Raw genomic sequence first — 21,127 nt, forward strand, 5'->3', positions numbered from 1 at the left:
AACATGTTTAATGTTTTGTATTTTCTTCTATTTAATCTCAAAAAGCTCCTAAAACAGTCAGTGATCACTGTTGACCTCCCTCGGCTTTTATTACCGCTAATCATTTATTTAAGCTCAGTTTTTAAAACCTTAGGATGTAACTACACCCCAGCCCATGCAGCAGTATATGAATGACTAACCTCGTATTGTGGATGGATAATCTCAATTGTTCTCCTGGCTGAAGTTTGGTCCTTTTACAGCATCCTGCCATGCGATTACATTTGTTCCTGACCACCGAGAACACTCATGTTAACTTTTATCGAGTGGAAAAAAAGTTAGCTTGTTTATATTATGCTAACATAGCTGTGTCGCTAGCGGTCACGTAGCACATCATTATATACCAGTTAGCCAAACTTCAGTAACCCTACAAACGTCACTGCTGTTTAGTTTTCTGTCTTCATTTATGTTGGAAGTGATAACAGAGCTGTACGTTTTAATTTGTTTCCAAAACCCCGCAGTCAGGACATGCTATATTGTATTTAGATAGAAGCTAGCGAGCTAACTTCCTGCTAACTTCTAATTCCGTTAAATGTCATAAATTCCGTTTTCATGGATGCCTTAGATGTTAAACTCAATTGTTACGCCTGGTAGAGCAGAACGCTGATCATTTTATTAAAGATGAAAGACTTTAGACAATTTTTCAACTCTCAGTAATGCCATAGTGATCGTTTGATATATGGACCTGCAGCGGAGTTTAGGCCCAGACACGGCTAGTGACATCTAGGGCTGGGCGATATGACCCAAAATTCATATCTCGTTATTTTTTACCTAGACGGCGATATAAGATATATATATCGATATTTTTTTTAAAGCCATAAAGTAAGAACAAAAAGAGAGTTCTTAGTCAAAGCTGTGTCCCAGATGTCACCGTAGCTTACCAAAGTCGTACTAAAACATTTTTTGACAGATTGCTGAGCGCTGTGTACCACATAAAATCGGTTCGCAGCCATCAAGCACAACCAGAATTCATACATAAGGCGCACTGTCAACTTTTGAGAAAATGCAAGGATTTTAGGCTGTGCAGCGCCTCTGGGCTTCATGGCGTTAGCGTGGTTAGCTCGTTAGCGTGGTTAGCTAGCTAACACGTTGACGGCGTCCAGCCCCACGCACGGGTCGATGTGCAGTAACTCGTTAACGGAGATTTGCCGTGTCCATCTTGTCGCTTCCTCCAGGTGAAGCGATGGGGGAGGAGGGGGAGTTGTGTTCAGTGAAGGAGGGGCGAGGCCGAGTAACGTTGCGTAAAGACAAAAGTGGACGAAAGAGAGGCAAACTTGCAGCTCCACAAGTATAGTTATAACGTAACATTGACTATATCGATATAAAAGATATTGTCACATCTTATATCTCGTATAAAAATATATCGATATTTTTTAAAAACTCGATATATCGCCCAGCTCTAGTGACGTCAGACTTAACGACCGGATAGCAAATTGTATTTATTCACAGGAAGCGCCTGAGTAAATACTGCTAAGCAGAGCTGGCTAAATCAAAGTCGGGTGAACATGCTTGAACACGATTTTCTTTTTCAGTATATCTTCCACCTCTACAGCCACAGCTCTGAGAAGTGTGCAGTTAACTGAAATCATTTTTAGTTGTTTCACGGGTATTGAAGTCATTCATTCAAACAGTGGAAAATTTGAAATGCTACATTTGTTACGGAGTGAAGCTGCTTGAAATACATGTAAAGTACTTTAATTCACTCTCATAAGAACAGAGCTGTGTGTGTGTGTGTGTGTGTGTATGCGTGTATGCGTGTGTGTGTGTTTGTGTGTGGCATTTTGTTCAGTTTATTTTATCTTGTTGTGGGTGTGCACCAACTGTGTAAATGTGTGTCCTGGAAGTAGGTGAAACATGCCTTCTGTTGCTCTCCTCCTCTCTCTGCTGACAAGTTCTCTTAACTGTGTTGTATTTTCAGCGTGGGTATTAAAAATGAGTAATTTGGCAAGCTTTCTGTGTGAAATCTCCACAGACTTGAAGTGAGTTGGAGGCTTAGAAGTTCCTGACAATGACAGGATGCCATCTTCTGTTTGTGTGGGACACGGAAAAAGATATACACATATCCCGTCTCTTTAAATCGGGCCCTGATCCTTCATTTGGGAAAATCTATGTTTTTTCATTCTTTTCCTGTCTGTATTTGTTCTAATTTGCCCTGCAGGGTTTCTGTGCACCGGGGATCAGTCTGCTAAGGGGAACTATGGCTTGTTGGACCAGATCCAAGCCTTGCGTTGGCTCAATGAAAACATCGGCCACTTTGGAGGAGACCCAGAGAGAATCACAATCTTTGGCTCTGGAGCTGGTGCCGCCTGTGTGAACCTTCTCATCCTCTCCCACCACTCCGAGGGTAAGGTTCTTTTCCTGTCCTTGACCGATTAGTAGTCACATACTCCACTCAAAGGGGATTAATATTTCAGGACAGTGTGTGGGTAATGTATTTCTTTACAGAGCATGTTGGTGCTTTTCAGTGAAAAGCCTAAAGCAGATAAAAATGCACTGCAGTATTGTTCCCACGAAGAAAGGGATTCAGAGATGAGTCACTTACAGTTTGGGGCACTATGGTATTATTTCAATAAGCAGGACAAAACTCCAAAGATCAAGTAATTTGAAAGAAAACAAGGTTGTGAGTTCTGGAGTTGACAAATGGTTTTAGACAGTAGGTTTTTGCTCTAAAACCATTACTCCCCTTGGGACAAAAACCCTTTAATAATTCCAAATAACATCATTCCACATGAAACTACAGTCACTGAAAAAGCACTGAGATGAATGAGTGCGTCTTCTCATCACTTTTCTGTCAAATTGGGCTTTTAAATGTTACAGAGTTACATATAATGTTGTGAATCTAAACTTTTACTATGTGTTATAGGTGCATAAACTAGCCCAAACATAGCCCATTGATAGGTGGTTGCTAGGAAGCATGGTCATAAGCATGGCCTAAGATGCACCTGTGTGCAAGCTTTGTGTAATAAATGTGTACTTTATTATTTAATGTGCTTTTAATGTTATATAAGGCTTAAGACATCCAGCATTTTATTTTATATGTTGCTGTAATTTCTTTAAGTCATCTTCAGGAATAGTTCTCCAGGCTTCTTGAAGGACATTTAAAGCTCTTCTTTGGCTCTTGGCTGCCCCCCCTCCATTCTCTGTCAAGATCGCCCAACACTGCTTTAATAATGTTGAGGTCCAGGATCTGGGGAGGCCAATCCATGACTGATAGTGTTCCACGTGGTGTTTTTCTATCCAGGGTTAGTTGTTTGGGATCATTTTCATATTGAAAATTAAAGCCAGTACCATGCAGTACACACTTTCTGAAGGATGGTGGATCAAAATCTGATTCTATCACTTTTGACAAGCCCCCCAACACAAGTGTCTAGATGCAGCCCCAAACCATGAAAATGATTTGAGCCTGAAACTTGAAATTTAGATTCATCATTCTGTGGGACCTGTAACCATCCACATAACAGGTTCTGGATTAGGCACTAGCATCTGCACCTCATCAGTAGAAAAGGACCGTTTAGTTCTTGAATGGCGGATCTCTAAATTCTCGCCAGATGTTCTGTCATTAATACTCTCTATGATTTTGGTCTGTGGAGCTGAGAAGTCAAATAGCGTTTCATTACTTACCAAGAATTCAGATTATGATATTACTAAACTGTTAACCTTCACGCAGAGAGACTAATCTTGGACGGATTAAACAAATAAAAATACTGCATGTACTGTAGGAAGCAGATTCTCGGTTGATGCAAGGGATTGAGTCAGGAAAAAAGTCAGGAGGTCATTTGCTAAGTTTTAAAGGTTCCTATAATACCAGCTCATATTGCATGGATACTTTGATAGTCCAGGTTTCCAGGTTGAACACTGAGGCTCACAGACTTTATATACTTTTTCCACTGAAAACACATATATTACATCAACACTGATCACACTTTCCTTTATGTGCTTTGTGCATTGCTGAGAATTTCTTCTGTAGAACGTGACTGTAGGTCAGTGTTATGGCAGGTTTAATAGTGGGTGCAATATCAGAAAAACACAACTGGTTGTTTTGCATAGATTAGCCCAACTCCATTTTGAAAGCAGGCTGAAGCAACGCAAAGTCAAGAAAAAGTTGGAGGCTGAACAGTTTTTAAAGGTACAGTGTGTGCGTGTCTGCATGTGTGTGTGTGCGTATGCCGAGGAGAGATGAGATGAGGCACTGGAGTTGCAGCTGAGAGGCTTCTTAATTGATTTCACAGGGAGAGGAGCGGGGGTGGGGCACACGCAGAATATGGGGGGGCTTAATTATTAATGACAGAATCTGCAGATAAAACAGAGGGACAGCAAGCCACTTTACATAACAGTGCAGCGGTGCAACAGTGCGAGCAGTTTTCTTTCTCTTTCTGTCCTTTTCGCTTTATCCAACAAGCCGTGCGCAGATTTGCCGCCATTTTTCTTGCTGCTGTCTCTCTTTGCATGTAAATGAAACACTTCATGTTTTTTACTCTGGTCTTCATAAAGATTTTCTCCAGCTAAGAAGTGCAGCAGGATATCTACTTCATCTTGCCCCTGTAATACTCTACAATTGCTCCTCCTCTAACATATGCATTATTTAACGTGCTCTCACTGTAAGGCCTTGAAGGCACCATCAGCTGCTAGCAAGAGTGTGTCGGGGGGGAACAGCTAAGCTGATGGAGAATAAGTGTTTGTATGTTTTAATACATCTGGTGTATATGACTGTGTTTTTGTATAGGGCTGTTCCAGAGGGCCATTGCTCAGAGTGGCTCAGCCATCTCCAGTTGGTCGGTGAACTACCGACCGCAGATTTATACCAAGATCCTGGCCAAGAAGGTTGGCTGCACCACAGGGGACAATGCAGAGTTGGTGGACTGTCTGCGTAGGAAGAGTTTCAGGGAGCTGGTGGACCAAGACATCCAGCCTGCCCGATACCACATCGCCTTTGGTCCTGTGGTAGATGGGGACGTGGTACCTGATGACCCTGAGATCCTCATGCAGCAGGTCGGCTTTGAATTCTTCAATTACCGTACACTGTGTGATACTGTGAGAGACAGAATATCAAAAAGTATTTGATCCGCTGCGCCAGACAGAATTCTGGCTCCCACAGTTTGACTTTGATTTTTCAATTTCATTTTTCTCCATTATAATGAAAATCACATAAAATCAGAAATTCAAACCTACAAATTCAGCAGAGGATGAAATAATTATTTAACCTATACTATATGAATACATTCCTGACAAGCATTACTGCTCCATTCTGTTTTGTATGTCATGCTTTGTGTGTGTTTGTCGTGACACCAGGGCGAGTTCCTCAACTACGACATACTGCTGGGTGTCAACCAGGGAGAGGGCCTGAAGTTTGTGGATGACAGTGAAGGAGAAGATGGAATATCAGCTGCCTCATTTGACTATACTATCTCCAACTTTGTGGACAATCTGTATGGATACCCCGATGGTCAGATCCTATCCCTATTTTTCTAGACTATTACGACGTGTTTCTTTCTAAATGTTGTCAACAGCACTAAGCATTTATAAAAATGACATCGATTTGCTTGTGAATAGCGACTACAGTCCTTCGTAAGCCAGGCTGGTCAACAGTATTCACAGTAAATTATGTTTCGGAATCTTCCTGTGGCAAAAAACATGTTTTGACCAAAAAATCTAAAAGATTTCAGCCTTACATGCTTCCACATAATGTCGCAGACAAACATGGACTCTATCATGGCATAAATGCTCACATTAACTTCTGTTTTTTCCAAGGTAAAGATATCCTCAGGGAAACCATAAAGTTCATGTACACAGACTGGGCTGACAGAGACAACAGCGACATGCGCAGGAAGACCCTCCTGGCTCTGTTCACAGACCACCAGTGGGTGGCCCCAGCTGTCGCCACTGCCAAACTCCACGCTGAGTTCCAGTCACCCGTCTACTTCTATACCTTCCACCACCACTGTCAGACCGAGGCGAGGCCAGACTGGGCAGATGCTGCCCATGGAGATGAGATCCCCTATGTGTTTGGGATTCCCATGGTGGGGGCCACTGACTTGTTTCCTTGTAACTTCTCCAAGAATGACGTAATGCTCAGTGCTGTTGTGATGACATATTGGACCAACTTTGCCAAGTCAGGGTCAGTATAACACTTAATTTCAAGTGAATTATGAATTGTGTATAAAGTATTGATTATATTTGTCACATATAACACAATGACAAACACAGTCAGACTTTTAAAAGACAAGCCCAGTGATATTTCTGGGGATTTTACAGATGAAACATTTTTGTGTGTAAAGCTTTATGGATCAGTCTTCTGTGTTGAGATTCTGAAAGACACACAGCATACAAGAGTTTCAGTAAACACTAACATAGAACATGACATTTCTAAAACTACTGCCGTCCTGGAATTTTCACACACAGCCATCTCTAGAAACTCACAGAAATTCACCTTAAAAGAGTTTGGAGGAGAATTGGTGTTGTCACAAAACCTATAGTGACACAGAGGAATCCCCCACAGTGGAAGAGACTGGGTTTCCATTTCTGTGAGCCATGAACAGAAATCTAAAGCAACAGAGGGCACAAGATCATCAAAACCCGAAAATTGGAAACTGATCGTTGCTTTCTCTAAATGATAGGGTCAGAAGTTGAGGACACTTGAGGACAGCATTAATCCATAGACCCTGCCTTGTGTCAACAGTCCAGCCTGCTGGTGGTTCAGTGGTGCAGGGAATGTTTTTTGGCACACCATAAGAATTAATTATGAATTAATTATGGTTTGAATGCCACATCCTGCCTGAGTATTGTTGCAGACCATGTGAAACACTATGTCATAATCACACCCACTGGAGGGGAAAACACTTGGCCCCACATTGCGTTGCTGAGCTCTGAAATGCTGCAAATGCTCTTAATTGGTTAAAAGCATCATATTTTGCTGTATGTGGGGAGGGCACTGGTTAGTACCGTTGTCACATAACAAGAAGGACAAGGAGTTACTGTCACAATAAAAAATCAATAGAGAGCCCATGTAGCCACAGTTTACCATCTTTTAATTGCTATTTCCAGCATTATGGTAAGACTGTTTCACATGCAAATGTTAGCTAAGGCAAATCAGACTCATTATTATAAACATGGCAGTGAGTTTAGGGGACTTCACTGCAAGAAATTGATTATGCAGTCAGAATGTGAGCAAGGACTAAAATCTCAAAGGAATGTTTTCAAAAATCATGGAAGTCATAATACCAGGGTTGTGAGGTGCTGAGGGTAGTTTTTGGGGTCTGGTACTACTGTTTTCGTAAAGCTGCCATTATAATCAATGCTTTGTTCACTGCTCTTGCAAACTGTGGCAGCCCAGTGGTTAGCATTGTTGGCTCACAGCAAAAAAGGTTCTAGTATGTAGTCTCTTGGTCCTGTATGTGCTACAGCTTCCTCCCACTCTCCAAAGACATGCATGATAGGTTTTGTGGTGATTCTAAACTGGCCATGAATGTGAGGTAGATAGAATGCTTGAAGTATATACAAAACAGCACCATAAAGTGCTCAGAGCGATCACTAGATCACCATATAAATGCCAGTCTGCTGCTGTTACCACAGGCACCACCCCCCCCAAAACATTATGCATTAATGCCCCAAAAGAATACCATCTACAATCACAACTTCACCTCTCCAAAAGGAAGATGTCAAAACAAGTTTTCTACAGAACATCATGTTATCCAACTTTTTCTGCCTGTGTGCCTATTTTGGAATCCCTAAGCTCCTGCACTGATTCAGAGAGATGCCTGTAGAGGCCAAGTTCCTTGCTGACTTGTGCCTCCATCCCAGCTAAAATGGCAGGTTATAAACTTTAGGAGGTACATGACAACACAAAAGCACAAGGATGACAACAACAAGCATAAACCACCTGCAGTAAAGCACTTGAAGGTTATAGAGCGCCTAGTAATTTGCTATTCTTTGCTCTTTTACCCTCAAATGTCATATCAGTTCCTTTGTTTTGGTTGACTGACTTTATCAAAGCAAATATAAGGTTAGGTTTATAGCCTAATAATTGTGTCTTGTGTCTTACAGAGACCCTAACTTACCAGTTCCTCAGGACACCACGTTCATCCACACTAAGCCTAACCGATTTGAGGAGGTCATCTGGACCAAGTTCAGCTCCAAGGACAAGCAGTACTTGCATATTGGCCTGAAGCCCCGTGTCAGAGATAACTACCGCGCTAACAAGGTGGCTTTTTGGCTGGAGCTGGTACCGCACCTCCACAGCCTTCACGAGGAAATCATTAACTCCATCACCACCCGTCTGCCACCTGGAGGCACCAGCCGCTGGAAGGCCCCTCATCCTGGCACTCGCTCAACACGGCACCCTGTGGTCTCTACCTACCCGCCGGATCCTGACCCTGACAGTTCAGAGAGGCCCCGCTATCCTCCCTTCCCCAGCGAGACGAGGGACTACTCCACCGAGCTGAGCGTAACGGTAGCTGTCGGCGCCTCGCTTCTTTTCTTGAACGTGCTGGCCTTTGCTGCACTTTACTATAAGCGGGACAAGCGCCATGAACTCATGCAGAGACGCCACCGCCGACTCTCCCCGCAACGCGGCACGACAATGGGCATGGGTGTTGGCATGGGAGTCGTAGGGGCCCCACCGCACAACGACCTAGCGCTGAGTCAGGAGGAGGAGCTAATGTCACTGCAGATGAAACAGCAGAGGGTGGAGCTAGAGCACGGGACCCCCTTACCGTCCCGTGGTGTCCACGGCGACCTGGAACCGCTGCGGCCTCCCGTGTGCCCACCTGACTACACGCTGGCCCTGCGGCGAGCGCCCGAAGATGTGCCACTGATGACAGCTAACACCATTACCATGATCCCCAGCACCATTAGCAGCATGCAGCCCCTTCACCCCTTCAACACTTATCCCCCTGTCCCAGCCCCGTCTACTACACCCGTCCCCAGCCACAGCAACAATGCTCTGCCACACCAACACTCCACCACCCGTGTATAGGACCAGGCACAAGCTCTGCTACCCCACTCTGGGCTTACAGAGATGCACCACACAAACTGCTCCATCCAAACTCCACCTTCTCTTCTTCTTTACTCTACTTTTCTCTTTTCTCATTAAGCCCTCAACTAAAGCTGCAGTTTGTAAGATACGAAGCAGTGAAATACCTCTAAACTGTAACCGTAACTCAAGGTGGGGGGGGGACTTGATTAAGAAAGGTCCTTTGCCAAAACACCGTCATACTAGATGCATACCGCTTTTCCCCGTCAACGCGCTTTCAACATCTGGTGCTTTGGAGAGCCACCAAACACGCAGCTTTAAGCTTGTAGCTCTCGCAGAGGGTTCTCAGGCTCATCAACAATCGGTCAGACATGTATTGTGGTAGCTCGGTTGTTTTGCGCATGTGTTGTTGTGTCAGTGTAAAAACTATGTTTAACGCCGAATGCAAATATTCATTTTCACTCATTTAGCGAAAAAGATAAAACAGTAGCGAGCAGCTTTGTTTGAGGCAACATATGTCCCGACAAGCTGCCTGTCATGAAGCGTTGATTCCCTGAAACTTACAAATTGCAGCTTTAAAGGCCCAATCTGGAAGTGAAATTTGGCACCCTGTGTTTAGCACTCTGTCCCAACAGCTGTCCCTCCATTGTGATTTTTGGGGATTATTGTTTAGCGTGAAATGTATTTGGCGGGCCTAGAAGGAAAAGGGGTGGAATCCACTAGATAGAGAATCACGACTTTTTAATTTTAAAATGCGATTTTATTAATTAGACATATATTTACTGGTTTGTTTGTTTGAGTTTTTTCTTTTTTTCTTTGGTTGTGGTGCTAGCTGAATAACATAAAGCATCCCATGGAGATTAAGTTGCCCACGCTTAAAAAAAAAACCCAACCAAAAACAAAAGTGCATACTCACCACTGCTGCTTTCAAAACATTTCCAGATTGAGGCCTCAACTGTGGGGCGGTACAGGAAATTACTGAATCCCACTCACTTTGTGGGATGCAACCTGGAATCCAGGCTGCCCATTAGAAGTCGCTGCATTTCAGCCACACACACTCTAATCACATCCATTACATTATTTATCTTCATACCCACAATCTCTTTTGTCTGTGTTTCCACTTCAGCTCATTTAACCGCTTCTCTCGTTCTCGCTCTGCATCTGCCCTTGTAGCTCTTTTTATTAAAATCCATCGACATAATCCATCTGCATTCCTTTCCTCTTTCTTGCAATCACTTCTAGACTCTCTTTTTCCTTTTGGAGTCTTTTATACAAAAACACAAGTGTAAATGATGTATTATTAATAAATTGTAAGGATATGAATGAAAAAAAAAAAAGATATTCTGATATCTCGTTTTTACCAGCATTCTTGGTGCCAAGTACTGTGATAAAGTTCCTCTTTTACTGGCGTCCAGTGGACCGCCTGGAGAGGTCCACCCTGACTGTATCTTACAAAAGGAATTACCATAAAAAAAAGTGCCAACCCCTTCATCTTTAGTTTTGAACCACACACTTTTTTTAAAACTTTTTTTTTTAATTCCACTCAATGTTGCACTGTGGCTGGTCTCTTCTTTAAAGGGAAATCAGATTCAATATATCCTCTTTTTCTTTTCTTTTTTTAAGGAGTTTTATTAACAACTTTACTGTGTGGGATATTTGTTGCATGTTTGGATTTTTTTTTCTGGGTTTTTTTTCTAGAAGTTAGCTTGTCATTTTGATGATTTGCCATTTATTTTATTTTGAAAATCTTTTCTTTTTTCTTTTTAATATCCCGTTTCAATATCAGCTGCACTTTGTGGTACTTCAGAAAGTATTAAAGTATTAAAAGATGAATATTGTGTAAAACTATGATTATAACAAAGAGAGTAAATATTTCCTCTTTATTTTTTTCATTCCCTAACACACCGAGGCTGTGCTGCAAAAACTACAGGAAAGACTGATGAAAGCCTTTTTAACCCCACCCCCCTTTTTTTCCCTTTTTTTTTGTTTTTTGCTGTTTCTCTTTATCTTTTGCAATGTCGAGCTTGCACAGTCACTGTCTCTGAATCAACCTGAAGATAGCACTTTTTTTTAAAGTTAGGGAAAAAAAGAAATGACTACTTTACACAAAGAGTATAAATAAGGTCTTTGTCTGTGACTGGACATTAACCTCCCTCCTGCTTCAAAGTCTTTGAGGACTGCCCAACAGTTATCTTTTTTCCGTCTGCTCTTTTGTTGTCCCATGTTTCTGGCTTTTGCAAAAGGCAGGAGAAAGGATGAGATGTATTTATGGTCAAAAAAAAAAAAGGTGAGAGAGCCTTGTATGCGCGTTTCACATCTTTCGCACAATCCAACACGGACACGGGTCACACTCTGGACAATGAGGAGGAGGGGGAAAAAAAACAAAACAAAAAAAACAAAGCAAACTAAACAGAAACGGTGACATTAGGACAAACGCTGGACAAACACAGTGCCGATGACAAAAATAGCGACAGTACGATCCGTCAGTGCGCAGAGGATACATTCTGAAAACCCAGTTTAACAGACATTACTCACACAACATAAACCGTGAACGCAAGGTGAGCAGGATCCCCCGTCCTCTTCCTCTCTTGTCCCCCTCCTTCCTTGTGATGTCCCGTCTGCTTAGGATAACCACACTCTGGAGCCAGACTGCCATCCCTCACGCTGGACTGGAGCAAGCTGCGAGGACAAAAGAACAACAACAACAACAAAAAAAGAACCCCCCCTAAAAAAAAACAAAAAAAGGAAAAAAAGAACCCAACAACACATAAAAACAAACTGTACATTTTTTTAAGTGTAAGCGAACAAAACTGGAATTTGTAAATATTATGTTTGTCGTTTGGTTTGACTGACTGGCCGGATCTTTTCTTTGTGACAACAGGTGCAAGTTTTGGTGACTTACATGGTTTTCAAATATGTTCGATTCTCCTTTGTTTCCTTGAACTCAAGGTCAGGTTCCAGTAGGTTGTATGGGCACAGCGTGGTTGAGGGCAGCATGAACATGAAAAAGGAATGTCTACGGCTCAGGTTCGCATAGATTGTGATAAAAATAGTCTTGCCTAAAATGTGACGTACAGGCCTGACACTATTCCATCAATCATGAAGGCAGCTTTTGAGTGAAATGAATCCCTTCATTGGTTTAAAAAAAAAAAAAAGAAAAGCCAAAGAACAGTTGCGGAGAACACACGAAAAAAGAGGAAATTGAGAAGATTTGTGAAATGAGGCTTGGAAAAAACAACATGTTAGTTCTTTAAATATGCTCAAAAATAGAAAAAAAAAAATTCTTTTTTTTTATTTTTCTTTGTGATGCTGTTGAATTTACTTGTTAGTGTCTCACATTGTCTCGGGCATTGTCATACAGTATAACCTGTAATTGGGAAGTTGTGAAATCCTTTGTATTCTTTTAGTCTAATTTCAAATAACCACGGTGGTTGTTTTGCTACCTTTTTGCAATCTTGTCTGCACATTGAATTTTGGGGATTATTGATCCAGCTGTTTGTTAGTGAGTTTAAGTTAGCCACAGCATAAGAAAATGTGTGTTTTTCTTTCCTTCTTTCTTTTTTCCTTCTTTTTTGGAAACAAGGGATTTGGACGAGCCAACAGATAACGGAAGCACACTCACCAAGTTTACATGTTTACACTACAGTTTTGATGTTGGCTTAAGGTAAGGGGAGAAAGTATTACACCGATCCAAATATCTTCTTCTTCTTATATAAGATTTAATGCCAGAAAGGTAAAGTGAAGGCTTGCACCTGTTTGTCTGTTTCATTTGATTCAGTAAAACCTGCTTGAGGCTCAAGAGACTGTGAGAGAGCATAATGACCAGAAGGGGTTGAAAGAATTAAAGTTAATATTTCTATTTCAAATAGAGGCTATTACACACTGTATGTTGTGTATCTGAACTGGAAAACATTAAAAGACATTCTTAAACAAATGCTGTGCCATCGCTTTTATGACATGGCTGGGTTTGTACTGCTAAAAAGGTGTTTGTGGTTTGGCCACTAGGTGGCAGAGGAATTCTGCAGCATGTGAACACAACTTGGCTTCCTAGTATTTAAGTATCGCGTTAGCAGGCAAATTCTAATTTACAGAAAGACAAAACATGGCGTGATTTTAGCCTTAGTGTAAAAAAGATGTTAGTTACTCTGATGTGAAGTTTCCGAAGTCCATTTTGAAGTCTGGAGAGAAGCATGTCTGCTATTGTTTCCACTGTTGTAAAAATAATTGGATGTGGCAAGGACAGGCAGGTGTAACTGTAAATCTGCATTCTCATTGGCTTCCAGTTTATGATTTACAAATTAGTAGACCATGAGCAGTTTTGTTTGTTTGTTTGTTTTTAATTCGGTTTGACCCAAAATGAATGAATGAGCCAATAAATTTGCCCGGAAAGTGTTTATTGTAGTCAAGATAGAAAGGACCAGAAGCTTTTTTTGCAACCACAGCCACCTGCTGACCTTCAAATAAAATGCGAATTTAAAGCACTTCCTCTTTGCCTTCATATTTTGAACTAAAACTTCAAAGTTTCGTCCATGTTTTAGATCATCTATGGTTAGAGTGAGTAAAAATTAATTCCTGGATTTCAGATTTAGTCACTGCCAAGAACCTCTGGTCTGGTAAAAAAAAAAAAAAACCCCAAAAAAGCTATTTAGCTAGTAGTTATTTAGTAAGCTAGCTTAGTTTCATGCTAGCTAGCTCAGTTTCTAGCTTACAGTACTTAGTGTTTGCTAACAGATGCAGAACTCCTGCTGAAAGAATTTGACAATGGAAAGAATCTGACTAATGTAAAACTTCTTCAAAAAGGGGTTAAGAAGGCAAGAAAAATAAAGAAAGAAAAAAATTACAGAGTTAGTTGCTAGTGTTTTTGAAGGCATGTATTGTCCCACTAGAACAATAAAATAGACCAAGTCAAACATGCCCTATAACTTCACCTGGGTCCTGCAGTCATTTGTAGGTTTTAAGAACTGCCTACAAGACCAGGGTGGATAAATATAATTTTATCTTTAACGGACTCAATCAGGAGAAAACAAATGTATGTTTGGTAAGAAAGCTACATTTAAGATGAATTTGAATGTAAGGAATGTGCTTAAAAACATTGTCTTTTGCCTTCTCACTTCTTCCAGTCCAACATTTTGATTGTATTCTTTAAACTTATCAAAGTGACTATGCAAAGCATTATTTTCTGATTCTATTTGTATTATGATATATCTATATTGGACATAAATATTACCATTCGTGACCCTGTATCAGGTTTAGCGTACGGCTAGTTTTTCATCTGTAGTCACCTAGCATTTTATGTCTTCTTTTAGCTATATTTTTCAGAGTGTAAACTCTGGTTCATTGTTTCCTTTCTGTTTCTGGTACCAAGAAACTACTTGATTTTCTTTAGGGTGTTTCAAGGTTACATAAGTATTTTATTTAAAGACTTTGGACACAAGTCTGTTTCCCTGTCTCGTGTTTTTGTACTTGCAGGGTGGCCAGTTCTGTGGTGTAACTGTCCTCGGTGTCATTCAGCTGCCTCTCCAGTGAGTCATTTGTGACACATACTGACGACAGTCCTGTTTTCCACTGCACCTGATGATGCTGATGTCCTCTTTCTACACTGTAGTGTTAGTGATCTTGGCCAGGGGTATTGCAGGAGAGAGATGTTGCACTCATAGAATTCTTAATTGAAATCTGCAGAAGAATTGAAAAGTAGTAGCACTTTTTAGAATTTTAGATAGTAAGATAAGTAAGACTTGGATAAAACCAAATAGGGGAAGAGGGTGAAGTCAGCTAATTTTTTAAAAGCATTTTTCGAAAAAGATTTGACAGGTAATTCTATATATGTAGAATGTCTACTCACATCATTGCCAGTATTGACATCACTCACCATGGTTGGTTGAAGTTCTTTCATTGTATCTTTAATTTCAAAGGAGCAGTTTGCTAATTGGCATTTGTGTGCATCTCCTTTTCTGTCGTGCCTGTGTGGTCCAGTTTGTGACAAAGTTCATTTAAAAATGTGCTTCAAAATAACTGCCCAAATAAGTGCCTAGAGCCATTTCAATATGCCTTGATTTAACTTCACCTCAGAGGGTAATGTGCTTTTCCCCATCCCTTGGGGACATAGAATGGAGTGTCTCCAACTTTAAGGACTCTTTATTCGTCATATACCTTAAAACCAACCTTCAGTGTCTCCCTCCCTGCTCATTTCCCATTCCCCAACTACATCACACAGCCTCTACCTTCTTCAACCCTGAGTTCTGCTTTATTCAAACATAATGATGATGAGACTATCATAACCATCATATTACTTCTTAGTTGCAAAGAAGAATTTCATTATGATAGATTACAGTGTGTGGCTGCATAGTACCCGAGTCAAAAAATAAAACACAATTCTTTGACATGTTTTAGCTCTGCCACAACACTCCCGAGCCGTGCCACACATGCACCAAAATTAGAGCTCCAGCTAATTCTGTGCATTCTGGTAGATAAACCAATGCTTATCCAGCACACATGGTGTAAAAACCATTGCCTTTCGCTGGCTTGGTTTTGCAGAATGCTCATCAAGCAGAGATATGGCTCTGTGTAATATTCGGATCCTCGTGGAAATGTCCTACTGTTAGTCTGCCATTTGAAGGAAAAAAAAACTCTGGTTCATTTTTGCAGTAATGCTTCCAGTCTCACCACGCCATCAATAGCTGATGAAACCTTCTTCTTAAAAGTATAAGGCTACTCATCATTATGTTAAATAAACAGGAATGAACACAAACTGAGCTCTGATTGTGGTTCAGTTCATTCACATCCAAATAATTCTAATTTCAAAGCCTGGCATAACTTGGCAGTGAGGGTTTCATGCTAGGAACTGTCCTCTCATCTGTTTATTCAGCTGCTGGTACACAATAATTTGTTATTACAGCAAATACACCAGACTAATGCACTACTTTAGTTGGATAAAGCTAGCGGAACGCTTTCCATTCATTCAGGTCCTTATGTGAAAATAAAACCTCCTTTGCCAAAGGTAAATTTCTTTGGTATCAGTGGTCAGTAAATGGTTTAAGAACTTGTTGCTTCTATTTTTACATCTCCCCAGTCAGATTTATTCTCCAATCAACTGATCATCTTTTTTCCAATTCCACTTTTGGCACTGTAAGTGAAACACCTCGAAATCTTTACAGTGGACAAACAAAAAGGACAGATCATTGTTGCGCATAATGCTTCCTGCAGCTGTGTACAGGCTTCCGTGTTCAACAGTTTTGGATCAATATATAGGAATTCCATAATGAAAAGCCTGAGAACTCAAACTGGTATACAATATATTTAACAGGTTTACTAAACATCATCTTCATCATTTCTTTTATCTCAAACACCACATCCTTATTTATACTTTAACAACTGCTTTAATGAATACACCCCACAAGGTTTAGTATAATTCATAAATACATATCACAGCTGTTTAGATGCACATTAATGTAATGTCAGGTCTTTTGCTCTCTGAATATACTCACTTGGATGATGTTTTCTGAACCCTAAGTTTTTTTTCTCTACACTAGATGGCAGCATTGAGCTAGAAATTATAGAGAACACATCAAAACTTTTTTTTAAAGGGCATCTTGTAAGAGGATATCTTTACCAACACAAAGACAGAGCATTGCCTTGTTTTTTGAATGTCCTCAGAATGATCAAATTTAGATTGTTATAGTTCTGGTTTTCAATTTGAGAACTTTACTACAAATGTGGGTTTAAAAAACATATATATATTCAAAAGTCTTTTATTATTTGTAGGTTAACTAACCGATTAAAGACACTAAAACCCAACAGACACCCATAAAAGTCAAATCCAGTTTTTATATCTGGACAGACAATGAAACTTGCTCCACAATATACCACAGGGAGGCTATTTCTGATCTAACAACACCCTTTCTTTGGCATTTTACAAGAATTTCAAGTAAATGACTCCAGTGGACAGCTGTTGTAGTGTAAGAGGAGCCTTTATGTCTGAAAGCACATTTCTGATTCTTTTTGCTGTCACCTTTAAAACAAGAGCAGTCTGATAATGAATGCCTCTGCAAGCGCTGAAAAATTCCCTCTACACCATGAATGAGTGCCGCGATCTACAAGGCTGTCCAGGAGCAGATATTTGTGTTATATTTCTTGAGAACATCAAAATCATGTATTCCAGTTGTTTTCATTGCAGTTGGATATGACATGCAGTATTCAGTGTTAGGATTCAGGTAAAGAATCCTTTTTGAAAAGTTCATGTATCTGCATCCGGATTAATGCCAAAGTTAATGATAGCCTTATTGAAAACTTTTTACGCAAATGTGTCCATATACTTTTGAAAGTGGGGTTCAAAGATTAGTATTTTACACAAAAGCAACACAAACTCAGTTTGGGATATTAGATTAGGACAATTTATTAAATGAGCCAATTCCCATAGCCTTCCACACAAGATTACATAACTGTATTGCAATCCTTTTCTAAGTAGAGTAGTCCTCCTCTAAAGCCTGAAAACCATCACCCAGAACATTTTTATTGAATGAAGAACATTTCATTTTATTCTAATACGGACTCCTTTCTTAGATAATATCTTGCAGGACAAAATTTGAATTACCTTACTTCTGCTATCATTGTTTTTATTATTGTTAATGGCTGCTGTTAGGCTACATAAACCCATATGCACACAGAGGATGTAGCTGAGATAGCATTCAGATGGTGTGCTGCAGATAAAGAGGAAGGGGTGAGGGAGAGACACAGTTGTCGTAGAAGATCTGAAGGTTGGTGTCGACTTCGATGTTATTTCTCAGAAACATTTCAAGCTCCAGGACTGTCATCTCGTGGATGCTGTTGCCCTCTTTGGCGTTTTTGGCTAGGGCTGCATGGGATGGGAAGAGAACGCGAACGTCATGGGGTGCGTTGCGGTCATACTCGGTGCAGCAGTAAGCAGACCACACATCTTCGGGGATGGCCACGCGGTTCTGATTGTTGCGACGGATCATGTTGCCCCTGGTGGTCACTCCGGTGACAATGTAGGCAGTGCCACGGCAGAAGTTGTTAAGGCGCACCCGGATCCGCTCCTCGTACTCTCGCCAAGGCCCGATGTTAAACTCTCGTATCTCTGGGACCACGTTGGTCAGTGTGTAAGTGGCAGCGCGGTCGTGTGGACTGGACTGATGCTGGTCTGGGTTCAGGTGACCTCTTTCATAAAGAACCACATCAGAGTAGTCATCCAGCACTGCCTGGCTGTCCTCAAACTTCATGTGCAGGTAGCCAGTTGGGAAGGGCAACATGTTCCCATTGCCATCGAGCTCTGCCAGCTGGGGAAATGAAATAAAACTTAAAGCAGTCTTTAACATTCCAAGAAATAGCACAAGATACCCAATAAAAGTTCTTTATGCAAGGCCTTTATATCCCTTTTTCTTTCCAATTTTGGCTTCCTTGAAAGCCTCTTTTTTTAACAAGTGTGGAATATCTCATTAGGCAATGGTTAAAATTCAAGGATTAATGAATGAAAAAAAAGTATTTTTGAAAGACTAACCTGTGGCTCGTACATCCAGGGGTAGTCCACACGTCTGTCTCCCTCAGTTTTCTTGAAGGTATAAGCCGAGTAAACTGGGATCCTCTTAGAAGGATCGTACAAGGTCACGTAACGGGGTTTGTCAGCATATCGCTGGCAGATCTTCTTCAGTTTGGTGTCGACAAAACCCCGCGGCGGAGTCCCCATATAGAGGGAGTCCTTGCATCTCTCCACATGATTAAAATCTTGAACAACTGTTGCTGATGTGAGACTACTGATTATAAGAGCACAAACTAAAGGCAGCTGCAGGATCTCCATGGTCAACGTGTCTCTTCAATGTCTCGCACTGTGCTCTCTGCAGAACTATGACAGCGTAGGGTGTATGGTTAGGATTTAAATGTCACGCAGCAGATAGGCAAAGCAGGAAGTGTGTGCGCCAAAGACAGGCCTTCTAATGGATGGTGGCATTGATATGCAGGTTTGCTGCAGTATAGGTCAAACATACAGTGTTTAAAGCTTATGGACCTGTTGTGGTTAGGTTAAGTGCATCAGCTATATTGACTTTTAAGCTAACTATCAAAACTTTTTTAATGTTCTTAATGAAGTCGTGGCTTGATTTTTGAGACAGAGGCCAATATCATACTGATGGCATAATCAAATAAATTCAAAGAGGATAGCTAGGATGTCACAATGACTTATTTTTCCCAAGAAAAACTGTAATTGGTATTCACTCTCGCATAAGCCCGAGGTCTGCTGAACGATAATGAAACAGAGGACACTGGAATGTATTCAGGAAGATGCTACTGGAGGAATCCTAAAATGCAAATCCATCTAATCTATGTTGGCGATGAACAAAAGGCTCACAGTCCAGAAAAAGGCACTACGTGTACACGTTTCGCAGTAAAATACTACTCACCGTGAAGCATGGATAAGCCAGAGGCATGAACAGATAAAGGATGGAAATTCAGCTACATAGTGACACTTGGTAACTATGTCATTCTCCGGTATAGCTGAAAACAATAGTTAAACTAGATCATAATGACTTGGACAAGGATAATCGAGTGTTTATAAGCTTTGGTACCAAAGATGGTATTGTTTTTAATACATATAGCCAAGAATAAAAAATTCTAAATGCAAGTTTTGTGAGGACACTGGAGCAAAAGTACTTCATAGCAACTCAAGAAACTTCCCTTGCAGTACAGTGCAAGTATTTCTTAGCAAATGGCTCAGTGTTCTGCCAAAACGGCTTCGGCACTTATTTTGGCAGCTCACTGTGTACAGAGCGAGTAATCCATCTGAAGACGGCGTCCTTTTTCCAAAGTTTTTTTTTTTCCCTCTTTGTCCTCTCACTTATAATAACAGCTTTTGAACCTATATTGCATATTCTTTATTTTTTACTGTATATTTTTCTTCATCCAACTCGTTGTCAGCCAGTATTTGATGACAGGCTCTCCTTATCAAGCTCACTTGAGCCTGTTTTCCACCTCATAAACATATCAAGCCACCGCCCACGTGTCCCGTCAGAGGTTGTTTGCTTTAATTAACCATGCTAGGATAAAGATTAACATTTGATTCAGGGTTACCTGTACCCACCTTTTGCAGATGGAAAGAACTGGAAAGTGTGTGAAAAGCTCAAAGTTACGGATGTGCAGCTGAGGCGTATAAAAGCTTTGACATTTACTGTAAGCTGCCTTTTTTTATGACAATTTGAATTATCTCAAAATACCAGTCCAAGGAGCTAGATGGTGACGGATTCTGTTATAGCAATACAAAAGCATACAAAAAGAGCAATTCATGGAAAATGTTCGTTCATATTCATATTTTAAATATAGACAAGTGTATTGATTTTTTTTCTCATTAAAATCAGTTCAAATGAACACACTTAGGCTTTCGGGGTATGTCCAATATGAAGTGATGGGAACCACACATGTAAATAATGTGCGATGCAAAGCAAATAAAAGGAGCTACACGTCAGCGGCGGGAGTTTGTGGAGCTGTCCATACTGCCCTCTGCCAAAGTCGGTGTTATGCAAATGGAAACTGTCAGATTAGCCGGAGCAACAATCCTTCACTGCCCTAATAAGTCAATTTGAGTGACTGAGTGTTGTTATTCATTGAGGGACCAGCTTGCCTCTCTGATCTAATCTTGAGTTATGACAATCATAACTTATGTAGCCGGGGCTGATGATGCAGTTATGTGAACGGACATTTTTCAGCTGTCAGCATTTTTACCAATTAAAATTATAAATCCAGACCAAGTGTGTAGTCCCGGCTCCACTGCCCTCTGCTGCTCTTCGTGGGAAACAGAAACTCCAAAGTACTGGTCTGGTTCCCTTCATAGAAAAATGGTCAGTGTGATGAAACTGTGCTGTCAGATTGTGAATTTTGAACAAGGCTCTAGCTCAGCAGAGAAACCCATTTAACAGAGAATCTTATCAGCCAAAAATGATACTGTTAAAAAAAAAAAGCTTTTGAAACAGTGCTAGATCTCAGCCAGCAGGCATCCTTCCGCCTGCCTGACTGCATGTCTGTGTGTCTCTTGGGGTGGATCAAAGAGGGCAAGAGTACTTTTCATACAAAGTTCTTTACAAACATGAAGCATCACTGTTTCAATGATGCTCAGACAGGCAA

The 21,127-nt window shown here is 40.8% G+C and overlaps 2 protein-coding genes across 3 annotated transcripts in view; one reads left to right on the forward strand and one right to left on the reverse strand.

Annotated features, from left to right (window-relative positions):
• The window catches only part of nlgn2b (neuroligin 2b), a 65,423-nt gene extending 53,232 nt beyond the window's left edge, over nucleotides 1–12,191 (forward strand). Inside the window, exons 5-9 of one of the 2 annotated variants that reach the window (XM_040049896.1) lie at nucleotides 2,195–2,380; nucleotides 4,760–5,025; nucleotides 5,326–5,479; nucleotides 5,785–6,151; nucleotides 8,077–12,191. In XM_040049896.1, coding sequence (XP_039905830.1) covers nucleotides 2,195–2,380; nucleotides 4,760–5,025; nucleotides 5,326–5,479; nucleotides 5,785–6,151; nucleotides 8,077–9,007 — 1,904 coding nt within the window. In that variant the 3' untranslated portion in view covers nucleotides 9,008–12,191. The remainder of the gene's footprint in view (nucleotides 1–2,194; nucleotides 2,381–4,759; nucleotides 5,026–5,325; nucleotides 5,480–5,784; nucleotides 6,152–8,076) is intronic. The other variant, XM_040049897.1, reaches the window with a different exon arrangement.
• Nucleotides 12,192–17,371: 5,180 nt separating this feature from the next.
• LOC120745176 (endonuclease domain-containing 1 protein) lies at nucleotides 17,372–18,871 on the reverse strand. Its single transcript, XM_040049898.1, has 2 exons — nucleotides 18,519–18,871; nucleotides 17,372–18,297 (listed from the first exon to the last, which is right to left on the reverse strand). Exons 1-2 carry the CDS (start codon nucleotides 18,813–18,815, stop codon nucleotides 17,689–17,691), a joined length of 906 nt encoding a protein of 301 aa, XP_039905832.1. The 5' UTR covers nucleotides 18,816–18,871; the 3' UTR covers nucleotides 17,372–17,688.
• Between the last annotated feature and the right edge of the window lie 2,256 nt (nucleotides 18,872–21,127).

Source organism: Simochromis diagramma, unplaced genomic scaffold (genome assembly GCF_900408965.1).
Source record: "Simochromis diagramma unplaced genomic scaffold, fSimDia1.1 OVJJ01000050.1, whole genome shotgun sequence".
In the NCBI taxonomy this organism is placed as follows: domain Eukaryota; kingdom Metazoa; phylum Chordata; class Actinopteri; order Cichliformes; family Cichlidae; genus Simochromis; species Simochromis diagramma.

Bases quoted from the DNA above. Each gene is read 5' to 3' on its own strand.
- LOC120745176 (XM_040049898.1), bottom strand. From the start codon at position 18,815: ATGGAGATCCTGCAGCTGCCTTTAGTTTGTGCTCTTATAATCAGTAGT. The intron at 18,298-18,518 runs GTTAGTCTTTCA...TCATTTCCCCAG, and splicing joins CCTGGATGTACGAGCCACAG to CTGGCAGAGCTCGATGGCAA.